Here is a 22,755-nt window from a genome sequence, read left to right on the forward strand (position 1 = left end):
CTTTCTCTTAGTTGAGATGAAGAGTGAGTTCTAGGTTAAATATAATCAAGGAATTTCCCTGTCTTTGCTATTTGAGATTGTGACCACAACAGGCGGTTGGCTGAAAGGGAGAATGAAGGGGGGGGCCGTGAGGGGAGGCGGGGAGGAGGTGGAGATGAACACACACACACACACACACACACACACACACACACACACACACACACACAACTTCCTAAGCAGCTCTGTAAAAAGTGTAGCTCCAGAAGGAGTTACAGAAGTCCTCAAATCAAATCAGTGTGCAGATACAAGGAAACGTTCATTAGCTGGAGCAGGGTGGACACTCTTCAGCCCAGTTCTGTTTTAAAAGTCCAGGCTGCTGAAATTAAACTCTGATGCCATTCATGCTAGCATCCAATCCCCAGAGAGACCAGAAGTTCAGAGATGCCTCCAAGTTGCCAACAAGTGTGGCCACCATACATCAAGGACGCTAAAGCCATGGTAGCGGGGAAAGAACAACTATAGAGAAGATGCCCAGCTGGTAAGAATCCACTGTTTCTGATGTTTTAGTCACTTGGTGAATCTCATTGGCTAAAACCAAAAAATGCTCCGCCTCTTTGCAAATGTGTGTGAAGGGAGAGAAGTGTCTAAACTTTTATGTCTGATAGCATTTGACCCTATTGCTTTTAGCCTCCTGTCTTTATATCTATACATACACAGGTGTATGTGTATATGTTATAATTGTTCTCCACTTGTTGATATCAAACAGAGTTGAAGGAAATGAATTTTGAAACTCCACGGTGTGCCACCCTACAGTACTGTCCCGACCCTTACATCCAGCGGTGAGTTTAAACGTGAGTGCCTTGTGTATTATGAGTGCTTCTGCTGTGTACAAAGAGCAGCCCCTCGTTTATGAGCACAGTGATATTATTTTCGACTTTCTGTGGACTTAAGGTGGTCTGTGGGCATCTTCTCTAATTTTCTTTTTTAGTTCATGTCTGGATCTACAAAGTGACAAAGTTTGAAGACAATCTTCCCATGGTTTCTTAAAAAATTGTCACACCATTTTAAGATGTTTCAGTTCTGTTATTTGCCTTGTTCAGCACTCACCCTCCCAAGAAGAAGGAGTTTCATTGGACAGGGATATGATAATCTATGGCTTATTTTCAAGTTAAAATAAACACAGATTAATTTTGATTTGTACATTAGAAAAAAATAGATAAAAGGCCATTGTTATACCGAACAGATTGCGGTTTGTCATTTTGGCTTTAAGGAATATTTTCCTCCTGATTTGTTTCATAACAAACATCATCTTTTGACAAATCTGACTTTTAAAATGTACAATTATACTGGATTTTATTTATGTTTATAGGAAGGAACATTTGCCTAGAACTTAACAGGGAATACTCGTGAGCATGCACAATGTGTGTGTATGTGTTTCAAATTAGGGTTTGCTATTTTTAAACTGGTAAATGAAATCTGAACAGTGTTTTTCCAGTCATAAAGTTATGGGAGATACTTAAGTCATATGTAGCAGTGTGATGTTGTTAATTTAACAGCATGAGATTTGATGTTGGAATTTCATACTTTATTTTGTAAGATTATGAGAGAGGTCCTGTGAGGGTTGAACACGCTGGGGTTGCAAAGGGGTTAACTTGTCATTCACCCCGGGTGCCTCCTGGAGCCTCGTACCAGACGTGGAGTGGGCTCTCTGGGAAGGGCTCACTGACGGTCACATTGCCTGGGCAATGATGGAAGATGTGTGATCTTTTTTCATTAATATGATTTGTCACCATGCAGTATACTAATGTGGACTGTAGACTCTGCTTTTCTTCCTGTGAGGTTTCTGGTGGGCTGTGTGAGAAAGCAGAAGAGGAAAAGTCAGGCAGAAAGGTAAATGGAATGGTGAAAGTAGGAAGAGAGAGAAAAGGGAAAGAGAAAGAGGAAGCAAGCCCATGATCTTCCAGGTTGAAATGGGGAATGTGAATGGTGATTTGGTTCCTGCCTTGCTATTTGCTACAAAACAATATTAGCAAAAACTGAATGGCTCTGGAGTTTATGTTCTTGGATAACTTGAAAATTCAACTTAGTTGAAGTGGGGATTAGGTCAATAAGGAGCAAAACACCGAATATTTTCTGGTTCTCAAATTTTTCCCGGCCTCAAGATTTTCTATTCTACTAAAAATCTTAGAAATAATATTCTAAGAGCCTAATTCTGAGGAGACATTAGTGGTATTACACTTTCCTTGAGCACACCTTTTTTAAAGTAGGTACTAGCTGTTCCTCAGCTCTTGAAGAAACTTCCTTTACTGACTAGCAACTCATGTGACAATCCTCTGGACCTCTTCTAGAGGCATTACTAGTGATGATGAGAGAAGCCTGTAAATATAAATAAATGGGGAAATTGCTTTTCCATATTGTCCCGAATTAACGCTGTTAATTCCTGGAACAAATATCATCTCAGTTTTTGAAAGACTGTAAAATTCAAAGTGATAATAGTACTTTAAAAACAGGCTTGCTTTTGCTCAGTGTCCTGAGTTTTAATCATGGTGTCACTTTTGGTAAAAAGAGGGCGGCATGTTGAGGGGCTGTAAGACGGTGGTTCAGGGCAGATAGGGAATAATATTTAGTTGCCTAATAAATTCTTTTAGGTAAGATTATGTACTTCCCATTTGTAATGAGAACTGGCAAATAAAGAGCAGAAAATCATTTGTTGCTGAGCATCTACTCTGTACAAGGCACTGTAAATACATAAATGAATAAAATATGGCTGTAATGTTCATTTATTACTCTTCAGTACTTATATATTTAATAACTGATATAGTTTCCTCAAATATTTTAACTGTTTTGTCACAAATTTAAGGACTGAATTCTACTGTTTTCCCTTCTTTACTACTTACTTACTGAATGAATGAATAAGTGAAATATCACTATAGGATATAGGAAATCTACGATAACTATATAATTTTACAGCAGGAAGCAAATAATATTCTCTTTGATGCCTGGTGGGTGGATGAGTTTAAGTTGGTTTTTCTAAGCAGACAACCCTTGTAGTTCTCAGCTTACAAAATCTATTTTAAGAAAGACCATATTTAATCATTCCATATTCATAGTCATCTATATAGTTAAATTTGTCTTTTTCCTACCTTGTCTTTAGAAATAAGTGAAATAATGTAAGGTAATCTTCAAAAAAGGAAAAACAGTGTATCTTGTTATTTTTAACTCCAAACTGCCATAATGCATGAATTTCTTCCCATCACAGAATAGAATAAATGAGAGATGCTATTATCATACTACTAAATGTTAATGTCATTCCCAAAAAGTCAATATACATTTCAAAGTATGATGATAATCATTCTCTCAGTTAAAATTGAGATTTCATCCTTTGTTTTCTGTTTTTTTTCCCTTTGTTCCTGAATATATTGACATATTATGCATTTAGTTGAGCTCTGATGATGCTAATTTTACTTTAGGCTTTGCAAAAATTTTCTAAAAATCAAAAGAGAAGTCAAACTATAGAGCTTAGATTCCCCTTTGATGATATTGACCCTTGCAAAGGAGAGAAGGTAAGCAAAATCACAAGTCTTGTCATTCTATTGCCAACTTAATTTTAACAAAAATATTGAAGCATAGATAAAATTATGCAAAATCAGTAAGTAAGAGTCAATGGGTAAGTTGCCATTTCCTTATAAATGAAAACTATAAACAATGGGTGCTGTTTGTATATTTTTATCAGGTAAATACTCAAATCTAGCATTTTAGGAGCTAAATCTTTGTTGATTTATAGGTTGGGTTATAACTGGGCCTTCTTTCATACTTCGGTTTTTTTAATTGCCATCTAGTTTTTAAAATAGACTTTTCAACCAATCAATTCTAAAAGATTATATTCTTTCAAAATATCATGTTGAAAATAACCCATTAAAATGATAAAAATGGATCAAGATTAAATTTTGAAATAATATGGTAGCTGAGGGTTAAAAATAAGAGAAAATGAAACATATTCCAATTTGAACCACTTGCAAAATGATTTTGTATTAATTTTTCAGTTACTCTCTACTCAGAAGAAATGCAAACTGTTAAAGTACTCTGTGGATGAGTAAGAAGAACTTCCTGTGTAAATTACATATTGATTGTAGATTTTATGCTTTACTAGCTTAAAGGTCAACTTTATTAACTGTGCTTTCTAAATATATCCTAAAAGAAGTGTGACAGCAGTGAAGTTACAGTGGAGCATCATTTCATTTGTCAGATAAGATCCCATGAAAACAGACAGAGAGAAGTGTTTGGGGCCCCCTTCTCGCCTTTCCACATCTGCCCTCCATCTTTCACCTTCTGGCTCTATACCCCTGAAGCTGACTTCTAAAGATTGCATTGACAAGTCCTTTCTCCTTTGTTTCCTGTCAGGTTTGAAGGGCACAAGGGGAGTGATGTTGGTATAAGTCTCTCTGGCCACTTCCCTGTTGGATTGTTTACTCAAGAATGCAGGTCCTGTCAGGGGCTTTTGCCACAGGTCCAGATGTGTTGCGTTTGAGTAACTGCTTCCTACTCTACCTTCAAGATAAGTGCTCTTAGACATTCCCAGCCACTGCTAACTCCAAAACGTCACACATATCCCTTATAACTTGATAAATAATCCCCATATTAAACTGTCTTCAATTAATCAATTTTTTCAAGTGCTCTTTTTCCTGTCAAGATCATGGCAAGCATAAAAATTAAAAATATGCCTAAGTGTTGTTTATGTGCCTATGAAGACTTCCAAAATTGATGTCTAACATATAATAATATAATATAATTTCTGATGTGCTATAAAGGATGTATCTATCCGTTTCAGGAAGCAAACCATTTTTTGGGAAAGCTAATCCATAAACTTAGCCATCTCCATAACAATGAGTTTCTCTATCTGAAACGAATGTGCCAATATGCTGCTGTCTGTGTGTCCTTGGAATGAAGCCAGGCAAGAGGCAGGAAGAACTGTTTCATAAAGAAATATGAAGGTACAATTTATCAATAGAGACTAATGTATCCACCAGTTGTAGACAATAAAAAACTGCTTCCAACTCTTATAATTTTCACAAGAATAAGTTCTAAAAGATCTTTATGACCTACTATGGTCAAAGTATGATGCTATATAATTCTGTATGCTACTCCTGATCTGTGAGTGCATTAAATGGCAGATAGGCGGGAAGTCTGTTAGCTGAATGCATGTAGGGCTTGTCAAAAAAAGATCTGGAGAATAGTCTTAACCCCACCACAGACATTATGTGACCTTCATGACATCACTGAAGCTATTTAAATCAGTTTCCTCACAAGGTAAGTGGGGATTACAGCCTCTGATCTACTGTTCACAACTAGGACTTTGAGAGTTAAAAATGAACCCAACTAAACTCTGAAATTTATCTCCTTGGGTAATTAATGCTCCATTCTCCTATTGTGTGAATAGCATGCCGGAGGGCTGGGGATTTCTTCTCAGCAACAAGTCTGTCCTCAGAGGCATACCCTGAGTTCCAGATTTTTCTGTATAGTCTTTAAATTAGGAACAAAGATCCATATGGGTTTTGATGAGATCTTGCTTTGTATCTCTTAATTCTTATACTTTAGAATTGAGAAATCTGAATGCCAAAGGGATTAAATGATTTGCCCAAGATCACATAATAAAAGAGTAGCAGAACCAGGTCTAGAATTCAAGACTGGACTCCCAGTTCAATGCTGTTTCTACTACAGAACATAAATTTTATTAGATTTCTATTAAACTTTACAGTTGACAGTGTTTCCCATTACATTATGTATCTGATCCACCTGGGATGTGGGCAGGTATGGTAGGCAAAATAATAGCCTCCAAAGTAACCACACCCTAATGTCCAGAACCTCTGACTATGTTATGCTACCCAGCAAAGAGGAATTAAGGTTGCAGATGGAATTAATGCTGCTAATCAGCTGACTTAAAATAAGTAGATGCTCTTGGATTATCCATGTGGGCCTAATATACTCAAGAGAGTCTTTAAAAGTGAAAGGGGGAGGTAGAGAAATAGAGTAACATGATGTGAGATAAGACTCAGCAGATTTTTGAAGATGGAAGGAAATCATGAGCCAAGGAACGCTGGAAGCCTCTAGAAGATAGAAAAGGCAAGGAAACATATTTTCCCCTCCAGCCTCCAGCAGGAGCACACCCCTGCCAACACCCTGATGTCGGCCCAGTGAGACGTGCTTCAGGCTGCTGGCCTCCAGAACTGTGAGACAATCTATTTGTATTAGTTTAAGCCACAAGTCTGTGGTAACTGATTCACCCAGTAAAGGATTTTTATCCCTAAATTACAGATATGGAAACTAAAACTATTTTTGGTTTTGATATATTAATTAAAATATTTCATGAACTTATATAGATTTTGGTGCTGAGTGAGGGAGGTAGAAGATATATGTGAGATACAATCCTAGACCCCATGGAATCCAAAGGGAAACCATGTGCATAGGATTAATACAGAGGTGCAAGAAAGGACAAAGGACATGCTGTCGGGGGATGCAAGTGCAAAGCCCCTACCCTGGTGGCAGCAAATTGGAAGGGCGATTTTTGTCTGTACATCTGTTAAAGTTCCTCAAGATCCTTTACACAGGGTACTGAGAATGTGACGCCCAAATTCAGATGCAGGAAAACACAGTAATACACCTGTGCACTTCTGATATTGATACATCAACGCCCTGAAACAATGATTTGATAAGCATAGGGGGTGCCTTGGAATTGCATTGTAAATAAAAACAAGCAATTTTGATTCATGTAGTTCTCAGACCAGTCTTAAAGAAACAACTCTAGACCTTCTGGTGCTTTAAGGTTCCTGGTTAACTTTCGGTTTACAATTACATTGATACCTCCCTCTGAGAAACTGAGGGTGAAGGGAAGGAATGCAAAATCAGCATTTTTAGCAAGCACCCCAGATGATTCATTTGCTGACACACCCATCTTTGAGAACCACTACCTGCAGTGAGACAAACTTGGACCCAATGTCCCAATATATTAAGCTTATAAAAATGTACCCAGTGATATGAACAACAGACACCATGCCTTCCTAAAGAGAGACTTCATGTTCTCACTCTACTTAAAAGCCAAAAGGAATAAGATTAAAGTGGCAATTTTCAATCTGTTTTAAGTCACAAGAGCCAAGTTCCTGACTAGCTCTTCTGCAGCTCGAATTTGTCCTGACAGGGTTTCTATCTCCTTGAAAGAACTCACAAGTAATAGTCTTCAAGCAACAAGTGATGGATGGATAAAGCACTATAATTATGATCAAAGTCCAAAGACTCAGGTCTATGTAATTATGCACTTCCCAACCTCTGAAAGTCACTTTGTTCCATTTAAAATAGGATGAAAAATGGACATGGGGTGATGTGTACTTATTGGTTAGTCAGGGTTTCTGAAATGACAGTTATTAACATTTCTGTTCTACCTGAAGCCATAATATTTGAGGGATAATTTAGTTGGAGAGAATTAATTGTCACTCCATTCATATTGTTTTCTTATGCCTGACTCTTTTTACTACTAATTAGACCCTTTGAAGTTCAGAATGAAATCGTTAAACTTAGAGCAACAATGTGAGGGCTCAAAAATCCCCTTGCCACTTTAAAATTTTCAGTACCTTTTTCTTTTGTTTCAAATGAGCAAACCTAATTTGTCAAGTTGAACAGCTAACACCCATTCTCACTTTCCATTAACTCAGGCAGCTCTGTCATAATTGAGGGCAAAGCAGTATCATAATAATGTTAAAACTGATAAAGCATTTGTGAGTTAAGTACAAAATTGGGAGTTGGTGTGATAATTTAATCAGCCACGTGGTTGCTTAGGGTAGATTACTAATGTAACCTTTTGTATAGATGGTGGGATAGACTGAAATAAATAATAGAATGCATATAAATTCATAATACTATAATAGAGACTTTTGCTTCTGAAGTTAAGTATGTTATGCCTTAAGATTGTTGATGGCTTTTGACTGTCCCCCCATCACATCTTGTCTTTACATCAAGATGGTTTTTAGAGCCTGCTTAAAAATACCAAGCTTTAAATATTTCATTTGAAATTTATCAGTAGTTTTTCTTTCTTCTTCTTTTTTCTCTGGCTCAAAAATCTTCCACTTTTATGCTTGAATTTAATAGTTTCATTTGCTTCTTAACTACATAAATAGTTATATATTTTGGAGATTTCAATGAGAAAACTCATACTCTTCAAACTTTTCCATGATACTGCATTCTCTTCCCAAAAGTGCTAATATATGTTTTTATTTTATTTTTATTTTTAACACTTTTGTCATCTCAGGCAATGAATGAAAAATGTTCTGCTTGATAGGATTTTCAAATTAAATTATGAGCTATCAACACTTCAAGTTAAAATAATTTTTTCTTTTCAGTATCTTAGTTGATACTTATATGATGGCTCTTTGCATTTGTATCAGCTATTTTTTTAGTATCCTGTAGAGTCTAATGTGGATTTGAGATTTCTTCACTAAAACTTAAAATATTAATGAATGCCTTATCATCGTTAGTACTGGGGTGAGTGTAGGCCATCCCAGATGTATCTGTGCTAGCACCACTTCATACAGTCTCCTGTTGAATCATGTCTTCTCACTGTGCCAAAGCATTTAGTGTTGTCCTGTCTATGAATATATTACCCACCCTTGTATCTGGCATGTGAGGTCCCACCTTATTTTACTACATAAATTTATATACAACTTTACTGCTAAATCTTGAATCCTTCAAAGCAGTAAGATGGAGTGCTTGTTTTTTACTCTCTACTTTATTCCTTCCTTCTTCAGTTTCTCTCTTTCATAGAGGCACTGTTTCTTTGCTTCTTGGGAAGATGGGATATATCTGAAAAAGCTAAAATTATCACAAAGCACTTTTTTTTAACCATTCCAAGCTTTGCTTGGAAAAGTGCAGTTGGGTGATTTTGTAGATGAAAAGTGAGAAATTATGACACCAACATATTAAAAATAGAAACAAATGAAACTGAGAAAATATATGACTTTTGGATTTTATAGGAAAATTGGTTTTATTTTCTAGTTTATCTGGGTTGCAAGGACACTTTAAAGGAGTTTTGTAAAATTAGCTGTATTTTTTAATAAATGGATAAATACTGTTGGTTGGGGTGACAAGGAGGAAAACAGAGGTAAATGCTAATGCCTTGAATAGTTCAACCTCATTGAAAACTGTAAAACTATTCAACAATGTTCAGTAAATATTTACTAAATTCTAGATGCTGGATATATAAGAAATTTAAAAATTCAAAATGTTTTTGGTACTTGTTTTTATTGTAACAAATCTGGTTCTAGAATCATCTGAATTAAATGCATGGCAAAGGAAGATCTTTGAAGCTCAGATGGAAATATAAATATCAGCATACTTTTGGTATTCTCAGATGAAGCATATTCAGATAAAAGTAGTTAGGATGATATTAATGATATCAAAAACCATTTATTAGACAAGTGATATGTTCTCAATAGTAATGGAAGCTGACAAAGAAAATTTAGTAAAACAGTTGTTTTATGTATTTTCTTCTAGGTCCATAGTATTTACACATAGAAAAATAATAGTAAAATAATTTCAATGTTTTATTCATTGCATAAATTATGTAAGAACTTCCCACTCATCACGTATTTTTGCATTTATCCTAAGGAACTACATAAAGATCTCATCATCCATGCAACCGAATGCATTTATCATTTCCCTCATTGAGCAATTAGGTTAGTTGTAATTTTTATTATAAATTAAATATATAGGCACCTTTCTTTTGAGTTATTTCCTTCATATCATTCCATGGAACAGTATTTAAGAAAAGCAAACTAAATGATGTTCAATCTCTACAAAGTATCATGTAACTTCCATGCATAATCTCATACGATACTTTTTTAAGCTAAATAATATTGCCAGTTTGCAGATGAGAAAAATGATGCTCAGAGAGATAACTAATTTAACCAAGGTGACTTAACTAGTAAGTGGAAGAAACTCTTTGTATTTTCATTCTTATCTGAGTCAGAATTGGAACCTAGGACTCTCTGATGTAAGGACTTCGCTGCTTCCCCCACAATATGCTGCCACCTAAATAATGAGAAGGTTAGCAAATGAAAGTATATACTTCTAAACATTTCTGGAAAACAATACTATTTACAAGAATGTGCCAATATATCATGCCACAGAGTTCCATCTTTGGATATTTTTAAGTCACTTTAATTTAATAGATGTAAAATAACATATGGTTTTAATTAGTACTTTTTTGTTAAATGGGCCACCTATAGAATCTACAATTACTAATTTTAAGAGATATCAGTTTTTGATCCTATATTTTTTTAAATGATCATGAAACATAAACAGCTAGATATCCAATATATGCTGATTCTTACTGCACACCAAGAACTGTTCTAAGCAGTTAACATATTTAATTTTACACATTTAATCCTCAAACCATCTTCAGAGGCATTTCCTGATATTATCTATTGCTGACCAAAAGATAGTAGTATAATATTTAAGACACTGGTGTTTGGGGCTAGTATGTCTTGGTTCAGATTCTTTCTCTGCCAATTTTTGGGTTTCTTAATAGTAGTATCTGTCCAACTGGGTCACTTTGAGAGTTAAGTGAATTAATTGCCAGGCTTAAGGCAGCAGTGGACACATAGTAAGCACTATATAGATAGTAGCCCTTAATATCCTTATTCTATAGACTAAGAAATCAAGGCACAGAGAGGCTATGTAACCTTCTTCCCAGGTTAAAAGAGCTGGGCACTGGTGGAGATGAGTAGGATTCCTGATTTATATCACATTATTTATTTTTTGGTCAAGGCCTTTGTAAACTCTCAGTAAATCCAATGTGGGAATGATTTTTTGTCTTTTTTTTTTTAATTTTTAGAAACTCTAAAAACTAATCATTTAACATTCTAGAAACAAGATCTGAATTTAAGGAGGGGAAATGATACTAAGTATCATCTTTACCATTAATACAACCCTGGAGAGGCAAATTTGAGGACAATCTATCCATCTCTGGAAATAAATGAGTTCCAGTAACTAGGACCTGATACACAGGGATTCAACTTTGAAAGCTTGGAGTTGACCAATTTGGAAACATGGGACCAGTTATTTTAAAACTCTCCTCTATTGATTTTATTTTCTTTTTCTTCCTCACTTCCTTCGATCCCCAATTGCTGTTGATTGCTCACAAATCTCTCATTCCCTGATTTTTGTTATTGAACCGTGTGACATAGAATCTTCCTCCACATACTCTCAACACCCCCCATCCAGATTAATACTACTTTTTTTCCCATTTCCATTCTACCCATGTGGTATTGTTTTTCCAGTGTGGTGTTTTGACTCCCCACCATCTTTTGAACAAACTTTTCCCTCTATCTTTGACCTTTCTTTTTCCTTTCGACTCCACTGCTAGCTTGTCTTAACTTCTAGCTGCTCTTTCTCAGAAAACACATGGCTCGTTGTTCTTTAGTAGAAGCAGTCTTCTTTCACATGCACTCTTTCATTCAGAGGGCCAAGAGAAGAAACTTTTTTTACATAAACACTGCTGTTTTCAGATCATTGCTCACCCACTATGCCTGAGCAATCTCATGTCTCCTGAAACCTCTGCCATCAAAGTGATTTACTGAACTTCATGACAACACACCCATTTTCAAGAGATTTTCTGCAGTAACTAGGTTCCATTTTCCAGGCTCTTAGTAACTCTTTGGGAACTCCACTATAGTTTTAATAAACTTCCCATAATGTAGTCTTATAGTTTCTCAGCTTCCTGAGCTAGAGGCACTCCTATTCCCATCCCATTGTAGTTACCAGTCCATACAGCCATGCCCTGGACTTGAACGTCATTTCAAGTTATTCCAGCCCCAAACCACACCATCTTACACTTCCCTTTTTAGTCACAATCTATTGTCCCTTCACCTTTCTCACACCCCCAGCCTGCACTGACCCTGTTCCCCATGTACACCCTCGAAATAGCCCCTGCAAAAACCTGATCCCTTCTTCAGGGAATGTCTTAATTTTTACTTATTTCCTCATGTCTTTTGTGCACATTTATTTACAAGTTTCTGGCCACCTAATAGGCCCTCCCTACTGAAAGTGAAGTACATGGAATAATATAGAATCCAGGGGACCACAAATGAGAGATTTGTGAGCAATCAACAGCAGTTGGGGATCAAAGGGGATCAAAAAAATGAGAATTTGCATTTTAATAAGAACTCAAGGGGACTAATGAACATATAACACTTGAAAAACATTGCTCTAGCCTAGTAGTTCTTGGGGTGTGCTCCTGAGAACACAGAAGAGCAGCCCCAGGAATGTGTTAGATACGCAGGTGTTCAGGCCCCATCTGAGCCCTATTGAATCAAAACACCTGGAATCATAGCTCCGCAATGTGTGTTTTAATACACTCTTCAAAAGATTCTGATGCACACTGAAGTTTCAGAACTCACCTGTACAACTTTTGAGAGGAGAGACTGTCTTGCTTATTTTCATATTTCCTAAGGGCATATAGTAGGTACTTTACAAATGCATAGGAAATGGATGGATGATTTTGTTTCTTATCATAAATGATCGTATATTCCTTGTGTGATGTACCATAGAACTTTGTATTTCTCACAAGGTATTTATATTTACTCACTTAAGTGACTAAGTGCTTAATGATTTCTGAATATATACCATGTTTAACCTTGAGTACTGTACATACTAAGTATTCAATAATTACTTAATTTGAAATGTTTTCCTTCTATGTTTTTATTCTTCTGTTCCTTTCCCTTCCTTGACATACTGTTTCAGACCAACTAGAAGACCAACTAGAAGACACAAGGTAGGCAGGAACCTGACCTACTGGGATTTGTTTCCTTACAGCAACAGAAAAAATATTAGGGAAAAAAGTTGAAAATGAAAGTGAGAAAAGCCAGTGGAAAAGATTTGAGAGTAGAGTTGGTTGCTGGCCTGTAATTTGTTCCCTGACAAAATGGCTTTGGTCAGCATATGGAACCACGTGAGAAACTGTGGTGCCAGCACTGCCGGAAACCAACGGCAGCTCGGGTCTGAAATAGGCTTCTCTAGTCACAAGGGAGTGCCGTGGTTTTCATTGCCCAAAGAATTCTGTTCAGTCTGAAACAATGAGGATCCTAAAATGAAATTGTCAGGCAGGGTAACTAATGCTACTCTTGGCAGCAGTGCCCGTGGATCCTTTTCATTGAACAGGGGCAGACTATAAATAATAGCATTTGTCTAGCACTTTGTCACTTCCAAGAACTCCAGAAGTCCTAACAAACAGACAACAATGCTCTTTGCCAACCTGCAGGTGGATAGATTTTAATAAACAAAGAAGAGGGTTACTGTAACCATAACCAGCAACCTAAATGCTCATGTGGTTCTTCAGTTTAAGACTTCAAGGTATAAGTGATTATTTTGTCACTCTTGCTGTTTTTCTCAGTCATGCCCTAAAGGTTAGATCTTCACTGGGGCACTAACAATTTCTAAAAATGTAAATCTCTGGGCTAAGACTGTAACTTACAGTCAGTCTGTTCGTATGTCCAAGTTCTGTGATGAGCAATTGATCAAAGGTCATTAAATATGGCATATAATATAATTTCAACAACCTCCCTCTTAGAAGGACAACTCAACAGGTTCTCCTCCAATGGTTTCTCTAGACACACTCCACAATCCACAAGGCAAATGGAGAGATCAGTTGATTTGTGCTTGCCTGGAAACCTGTTGAAAACTCTACATGGCTTATTCTCAGGAAACTGACATCCATTTTGACATTTTCCTCCTCCTACAAGGTACAGCCATCTCATCATTGTGCATCTGGCCCTTCTAGGTCCTTACTGTGCTATATAGTCCATATAACACACATCACCTTTTGAAATACTATTTCATTTACTTGTTTGTTTCTTATCTGTCCACAGAAGAAGGTAAATTCCATGAGGACAGTAGATTTGTCTATGTCATGCACTGATTTACCTCAAACTCCTAGAACAATCCCTGATGTGCATGGGTACTCATGAAATAATTACTGTCTGAATAAGATACAGTTCATTAAAAAATCCTTAGTCTCTTTTACTTATATTGCTTTTCCTGATGACTAAGATGCAATTTCTTTTGAAATGAGTGAAAAAAATCTTATTAAGAAAAAGAAAAAACATTTTCTTTCATCAGGAAAATGAGGCTTAAAGTCTTGGGTAACTCACCCAAAGTCACAGAGCTGGTCAGTGAGAGAACTGGGACTTACAATCAGCATTTAACTCAGAATTTAGTGCTTTTCTTTCTAAACTTTGCCACCCATCCTGTTGTAATCCTGGACACCTTGTTTGTCCAAATCCCTCTCATATCTGTTCAGGGTTTTTTCATGTAAAATCCTTTCACATATAGTATTTGAACCACAGAGCTATTATTAGTTTCATTTATGGATAAAGAACCTGAAGATAGAGAGCTAATGACTTGCTGAGTGTCACACAGATGACTAATTGAGGGCAAAGGTGGAATTAAATCAAATAGCCTTTTTGTTATTATATATGTCTTTCTTGCAACTGTTCATTTAAAAAAAAATGTACTGAGAACCATGTTCCAAGCCCTATTGCAGGGAAACCTCATCCCTAGTATTATAGAACTTACATCTTCAGTCCACAAATAAGTATATGATGTGTTAGGTAGTAGAAAGTTTCTGCATATAAATGAGTCAAGATAAGGGGTATAGAGAGAATGACAATTTTGGAAGGAGTACTGTATTAAATTGGGTGGTCATCTAAGAAGTCCTTTTAGATGAGGTGACCTTTGAGTGGAAATCTGAAGGGAATAAGGAATTTGGAGGAGAAAGAGAATTCCAGGCAGTGAAAGCAATATAGAGCAGCTAGAACAGAGTGAGCAAGAGCAGAAAGACAAGAGAGACAAGAGATGGGATTGATTGTTAGGGAGCAGGTATATGGAGGGTGGGTGTAAAGGACTAATTTTTCTCTCATAAGGATTTTGGTTGTTGTCTTCATCTTAAAGAATCACTTCAGCTGTGTGCTTTGTAGGGAATAGGCAGTAGAGACCAAGACCAGGCACTATTTTTCTAGGTGAGAGATGATGGTGTTTTGTATTAAGTTGGTAAAGAGTGGGCATATTTCAAAAGATAACCAATAGAATTGGTGAAGTTTATAGATGGACCTCAGGCAAGGGTCTCATATATACAAGGGCATCTCATTCCCGCAGCATGGCATTACCTGAGTGAATATATGTCAATCCAAAGATAGCTTTCAACCTTGACAGCTTAGAAGACTGAGAAGAGAAACTTAGTTAACCAAACACTCTGAGACTGACATATGAAAATGAGAAAGCCAATGTATTACCTCTTAAAATGAGAAATATAACCATCTTGAGTAAGCTTCTGTTGACCAGTAAGCATATTCTTTTCCTGTAGATAAATTGTACAGGATAGCAAATTATATTCAGAATATTGTAGATGAATGTGGCATAGCAGAAAAAAACAGGAGGTAAATGGATAATTTGATAGCCTAGTATCTATCTCCATATAGATATACACCATGAAACGGCTATATATATATATACACACACACATATATATTCCTGTTATATATATATGTTGTATATATGTTACAGGACTGAGCTGGAGACCCAACAGAACATACTCTCTTCTTATTTCTCAGGCCTGACCAAGGACCAGCAAATTCTCTACCCTAAGCTGTCTAACACATTATTCCTTTTAGATATGTCAATAAATCAGATTTCATTCTGATTTTCATCTGAAGTGATTTGTCTCTTTGGTGACTTTGCCAATGACATCCACTATATTTTTGTTTTACTCACAGAAGGCAATGAATGGATCTGATTTCTCAGTTTCTGAGTTGTCACCATTATATGTCACTATTATGAACTATCTTATATAATTTTCCTAAAACTCTTCTCAAGAGAGTTACTTGCTAAATTTAGACTGAATCAAGACAAGTAGAGTTTACCTTTCAAGTCATGGTACCTGCTGATTGTGTTTTTTTGTTGTTCTCTTTATCATGATATTCAACTTAATTTTCCAGATGTTTCAGGTGACTCTACCTGCAATAGACCTTCTTGGACATATGGTAGATAACCTTTTACAAACTGTATTGTTAAACAAAAATTCTTTGAGTGTTTAATTTTCTTAAAGCTTTGGCCCTAAACCATGTTTCATTTATCATAAGATGCTTGTCTAGTTGTCTATAATCTTTATATTTTTAAGTGATTAAATCTAAACAGATTCTTAGTCTTTGTTATTTTAGCACCAAAAGAGAGTGTTAGGGAGAAGCATCTCAAGTCTTTCATGTGGTCCTTTGTGCTTGGGGGAGAAATGGTTGAATTTCAGCCCACCCTCCACTAGGGATAAAGAGATTAAACACTCAGATGATGATTAGATCCTCTCTTTATGTGTGTTTATGTTATTCATAGTCATTGCTATAAACCTAATCTCCCATTTATTTGTGAGACAGAGACAACTTTGAACTTTTTAGCTAAAGCTGGGAAAGCATGAGACCTGTTTGCCAGCAAAATGTCTTAAAGTACAAAACCAGTTGAAATATCCCACTAAACATATGAAATAAATATTTACTTAAGTACGAGAATGTTAATACCAATAAAAAAATTGTAAGCATTCTAAAGAAACAAGTGACAAGGATCATTCATGACAATATAAAATATAGATTATTAAAATGGGAATATATGAGAAAAAATAAGTTCTTTTTTCTTCCATTTGCTATAGGACAAGAAAATCAGCTTAATCTTAGAATTAATTCATAATTTTGCTTTTTGACTTTGATATTAGAACCTAAAAATATCTGAGGCTACTATTTGGTATATATATTTTTTGAATAAACTAGTTTCAAGAAGTATTTTCAGCTCAGTCTTTGTGGGAGAGATATGATATTACTAATATTTACATTACAAGAGACTAGAGTACTCATATATGCCAATGTTGTAATGTTTTTTTTACAAAAATACATACTTATCTAAAAAAAACTGACTTAAATGATCAATAGAATAAATACATTGAAAGATCTAGATATTACAAAGCCCTTTGTTTTGTGCATTAGTGACCTAGTTATTCAGAAATTTCTCATGTACTGAGACAATGCAACTCAGATTTCCACATAAAATTTCTTGGCACAACTCTTTCATGCCTTTGCCTCTTCTTTTCCATTGTCACATGCCCTCAATGTAATTTTTTTTTTTAAATTGATGAGCTGGAAGGGATCTTAATTGGGGTGGTGGAAAGAAGCTAAAGTTTAGCTTTTGCATTCCACTGAGAACACCTGAGTGGGAAAATCATGGGACAGCTCTTGAACTGTAGAACACAAATGAATTTCCTAGTACTGCAATCCTTAATCATCAGTTAGGAAGAAATGCCATCTAATCTTCTTACAGACTCACAGAATTTGCAGGAGTGAAAGGAACATTAGTGATATTTTAAAAGCTACTGCTAGTCTATTGGAAACAATTAATGGAAATTGAGACATCTGCTTCAGTAAAATCTTTAAAAATTAGAGTTCTGGTTTAATTCCCACATGTGAGGAGCTCAGAGGTGATCGCTTTTTCTTTTGCAACAAGAGAAAGCTGTAAAAACCAAAATCAATAACTTCTCTTGTACCCATCAGAGAAGTGAGTTTTCAGGACAAATGGCCACCTAAAATCTGAAGAGAAAAATTCATCCAGAAGGACACTGTAGAGATCTGTTTAGTGGCAGCAGAAGCCATAGATAGTAGGAACATTTAATGGGGAATGTTAATTGTTGGAGGTGGTGTCAACTAGCTTAATCAAGGAAGACCTCTGGGAACTGCAGTCCTGGCAGAGACTGATGAAAGAAATCAAGGAATAACTATTTAGATGGAGAGATATTCCGTGTTTATGGATAGTAAGATTCAATATTGTTAACATTTCAGACCTTCCCAACCCGATTCATACATTCAATCCATGTCAAAATTCCAGGAAATTTCTTCTTGATATGGACAAACTGATTCTAAAGTTTATATGGAGACTCAAAAGACCCAAATATTAGGCACATTTCTATTAAAGGAGAAAAAGTTGGAGGGCTGACACTACCCAAGCTCAAGACTAAACATAAAGCTACAGTAATCAAGACAGTATAGTATTGATAAAATAATAGTTAAGTCGATGGAACAGAATAGAGAATCCAGAAATAGACTCACATAAACATAGTCAACTGATCTTTGACAAAACAGCAAAGGTAATGCAATGGAGCAAAAATAGTCTTTTCAATAAGTGGACAACCACATGCTCCCACCCCCCAAAATGAATAATTAGATACAGACTTTAACACCATAAAAATTAATTTAAAATGCATCATAGACTTAAAAATGACTCAAACTCCTAGAAGATAACAGGAGAAAAATCTAAATGACCTTAGGTATGGCAATGACTTTTTACATATAACACTAAAGGTGTGAATCATGAAAGAAATAACTGATAAGCTGGACTTCATTAAAATTATAACCTCTCCCCTGTGAAAGACAATGTCAAAAAATGAGAAGACCAGCCACAGACTGGAGCAATATATTTGCAAAAGACATATGTGATAAAGACTCTTATCTAAACTATACAAACAACTCTTAGAATCTCAACAATAAGAAAATGAACAACCTAATGAGAAAGTGGGGCAAAAGACCTAAGCAGATACCTTACTAAAGAAGATAAACAGGTGGCAAATAAACATATGAAAAGATGCTCAACATTATATGCCATTATGGAATTATAAATTAAAATGAGATACCACTGCACATCTATTAGAATGGCTGAAATCCAGAACACTGACAACACCAAATGCTGGCAAGGATGTGAAGCAGCATGAACTCTAATTTATTGCTGATGGGAATGCAAAATGGCATAGCCACTTTGAAAGACAGTTCGGCAGTTTCTAAGAAAACTAAGCATACTTTTGCAACATGATCCAGCAATTGTGCTCTTTTGTATTTTCCCAAATGAGTTGAAAACTTATGTCCACATAAAAACCTGCATATGGATGTTTATGGCAGCCTTATTCATAATTGTCAAATGCTAAAAGCAACCAAGATGCCTTCAGTAGGTTAATTGATAAACTGTGGCACATACAGACAATGTGCTAAAAAAACATGAGCTATCAAGACATGAAAAGACATGGGGGAAACTTACATTCATATTACTAAGTGAAAGAACCCAATCTGAAAGGCTTATATAACGTATAATTCCAACTATGTAACATTCCAGGAAAGGCAAAACTGTGGAAATGGTAAAAGGGTCAGTGGTGGTGAGGAGTTTTCAGGAGGGAGGGATGAATAGTCAGACCAATGGGAAATTTTAAGGGAGTGAAACTACTGTATTATACTGTAATGGAGGTTACCTGTCATTATACATTTGACCAAATCCATATAATGTACAAAACCAAGAGTAAAGCCTAATGTAAACTATGAACTTAGGATAGGATGTACCAGATTCATCAAGTATCACAAATGTACCACTCTGTTTGAAAGCGGAGGAGACTGCATTTGTAGGAGTATGTGATACATGGGGACATCTCTGTACCTTATGCTCAATTTAACTATGTACCTAAAGCTTTTCTAGCAATAAAATCTATTTAAAGAAATAAACAAAGAACATTATAACAAGAATGAAGAATGTCTTCTATGGGCTCATCATTAGATTCAGGTTTACACTAATTGTATTTACACAGTGAAACTACTTTTAAAGAGTGTGCTATTACGCATCTCTCCTCAACTCTGCATTCAATGACATCATTTTCACCGCTAAAAATTAGCCATGCTGGGAGGATTTACATGACAGCAATTGAGATATGCTGTAATTCAGGAATATTTTATCCCAGAGATTCAGTTGTTAAACTTGTATCATCATACCACTGGGAGTATAAGGTCATAACAAATACTGATCAACCCCTGCTAGCCATGATGTCAAACCTGGTTTGTTATTATAATCTTATATTTACACCTGTTGAACAGCTTTTGTATAGAATCAAGTACCAATTTGGTATGTTCTGTGTAGGCATCCCTATTAGATTGGTGCCTCAGCAACTTGAGGATGAGATAAATATGATGCTCGTAGCCATTGCAGCCTCTTTGAAGCTATAACGACATATCTGGAAGCATAAATCAGCATGCTCAGGGTGGCAGAGAAGAAAGGAACTCTAGTCTTTGATGATGCTATTGAATCCCCAAATTAATTAATTCTTGAATCACACTATAGATGCCTTGTTATGTGAAACATATATTATTTTAAAGCCACTTTTAATTGGGGTGTTTATTACTTGCAGCAGAACGTAACCTACCTAATATACCAATTACCCTTTTTATAGATAAAAGTCAGCTAATATCTACAGTCAAGGCAGTCAGGTAAGTTCATTTAAGGTCTTATTAACACTTCTATTTTAAAGTCTTGTCTTTTTTATTTTTAAGTTCAACTTTGACTTAATAATAGCCCCCAGTATTTGAAAGTGTTATTTGAACCTAGGTTCTTTATGTGAAGTATAACCAGAAAGAAGCTTAAAGTGTGAACACTCAAATATATATTCATATAATTATGAGTACTAATGAATATGTTGAATATCTGATATCTAACTTAAAATATTGTTTTCCTTAGCAAAGAAAGTGACAGCAGAACCCAGTTATTTAAATATTTATTAGGTGTTTCTTACTTTTGGGAGTTCTTTATAGCCGTAACATACTTATCAAATATATTATCAGTAAACATGCCTTTTATTTAGAAACAGATGCATAGCATTTAATTAAGCACAATTTTTTCAATTCCTTGGAAATTCTAATAGTTATAGAAACAACACCTAGTGATCAGATTTTATACTGTTAAAATTTGACACTTTAATAGAGACACTAGATTTTTATTTAATAAGGAAGAAGTAAGCACTCTACTATATACTCCCTGAGGAGTGTCATACAAAAGTAACACCAACTAGTACAAAAAGAATGATTACAGGAAGTCATTCCTTCTGTGCAATAGAGGAACAGAGAATAGTGAAATAGATTTCTATGGTGAGCATGATGTTTCTAGCAAAAGCAATAAAATTAGAAGTGTTCAATGTCAACCTAAAGTCTGAATTCCAATATTCTAGAGAGAAATGGAAGAGAAGAGTTTCTTCTGTTCAGGTCCTCTGCCCATTTATTTAATTTGGTTATTTGTTTTTTTTTGGTGTTGAGGTGTAGAGTTTTTTTAATATATATTGCATATTAACCCATTATTGCATAAGAATATGTGGTACATATACACAGTAGAATATTATTTAGTCATACAAAGAAAGAAATCCTGCCATTTGTGACAACATAGATGGACCTAGAGCATATTATGCTAAATGAAATAAGCCAGGTGGAGAAAACAAATACCATATAATTTCACTTATTTGTACACTCTAAAAATAAAACAAAATATATAAAACACTAGACTCAGAGACACTAAGAAGTTACTGGTGGCTACCATCGGGTAGGAGGGGTGGTTGTTGGGGTAGGTAGGTGAGAAGGGGTGAGGGGAGTAAAGGGGAACAAAATCCCAACTGTAATATAAGTTGGTAATTGGGATGGAAGTAAGTGTAGAACGTAGAATATGGTTAATATACTATAACATCTTTCTGTGTTGACAGATAGTAACTGCACTAGTTGAGGTTAAGATTTAATAATGTATGCAACTATTGAACCACTGTGTTATATACTTGAAACAAATATAATATTGTATCTCAACTATAGTAAAAAAAAAAGTAGAAACCCTAAAGGAAAAGACAAATTTGATTTCACTACTAAAATTCTGTCTATGCTGAGATAATGCTACCATATATAAATTGAAAAGGCAAACTAGAGAAGTCATTTCAATACATGGTAGAGTGTTCATATTCTTAATATGTAAGTATATTTATTAATGCAACATAGATGATGCAAAAGAAAATTAACAAAGAGAGACTGAAAATGGCTCATATGAAAAATGCTCAACTTTGCCAGAAAGTACAGAAAGGCAAACTAAAAATGAGCTTCCGTTTTCTGCTGAATAAATGGCACTTTTATTTTCCTTTTTAAATTTGCTATCCATTGCTGTAGAGGTTTCTAGGATGTGGATAATTTCTACATTCCTAGTTTAAAATTGTTTTATCACCTTGGAGGAAAAGAGGACACTATTTTGCAAAGGCATTTATGTTCATCATTTGACCTAGAAGTTTCATTACTGGGAATTGATCCTAAGGAAAAAAATCAGATATAGACTGTGTGTAAAGTTGTTCATTGATGTATTATATATAATAGCAAAAAACAAACTAAAGAAAATCAATAATGAAATGTCCTCTATGGCTTTAAACTAATTGATTTTGCCTAGCAGGCCTCTCACCCTTGTTCTGATCTGAAAATTCCTACTCAAGAGTAACAGAGGCAACACTCCTGCCTATGACCCTGTAGTCTTCTCTACCAACTTCCAGGGTACTCCTTAGCCCACTGCAGCAAAACCATCCCTTCACTTCCCACACTGGCCTGGGATTCTTAGAGACAATGAATCTTTGGATCCCTGGAGCCTCAGTTACCAAATATAGAGTGTATTATAAACTATACTAATGAGCAACTCAAATACACTAGGAATCATGGTTGACACTTTCCATATGCATTTCATTTAATCTTTACAAAAATCTTAGGCTTTAGATATTTTTATCATTCCATTTTAAAGATGAAAAAACTTATGACTGACCATTAATTAACTTGCTAGATCCACGCAGCTATTAAGTGGCAAAGCTGAAATATAAGCCTAGGATTATCT

At 35.4% G+C, this 22,755-nt stretch overlaps 1 protein-coding gene across 5 annotated transcripts in view; it reads left to right on the forward strand.

The window, feature by feature from the left end:
• The first annotated feature begins 219 nt into the window (after positions 1 to 219).
• The window catches only part of TP63 (tumor protein p63), a 206,628-nt gene continuing 184,092 nt past the window's right edge, over positions 220 to 22,755 (forward strand). For 2 of the 5 annotated variants that reach the window (XM_036875282.2, XM_057501110.1), the window contains exons 1-2: positions 224 to 520; positions 749 to 821. In XM_036875282.2, the coding sequence (XP_036731177.1) occupies positions 760 to 821 (62 nt within the window). In that variant the 5' untranslated portion in view covers positions 224 to 520; positions 749 to 759. Of the gene's footprint in view, positions 521 to 748; positions 822 to 22,755 lie in introns of all 5 variants that reach the window. The other 3 variants (XM_057501115.1, XM_057501104.1, XM_036875283.2) reach the window with 3 other exon arrangements.

The sequence above is a fragment of the Manis pentadactyla genome, chromosome 1 (genome assembly GCF_030020395.1).
Source record: "Manis pentadactyla isolate mManPen7 chromosome 1, mManPen7.hap1, whole genome shotgun sequence".
Lineage (NCBI taxonomy): Eukaryota > Metazoa > Chordata > Mammalia > Pholidota > Manidae > Manis > Manis pentadactyla.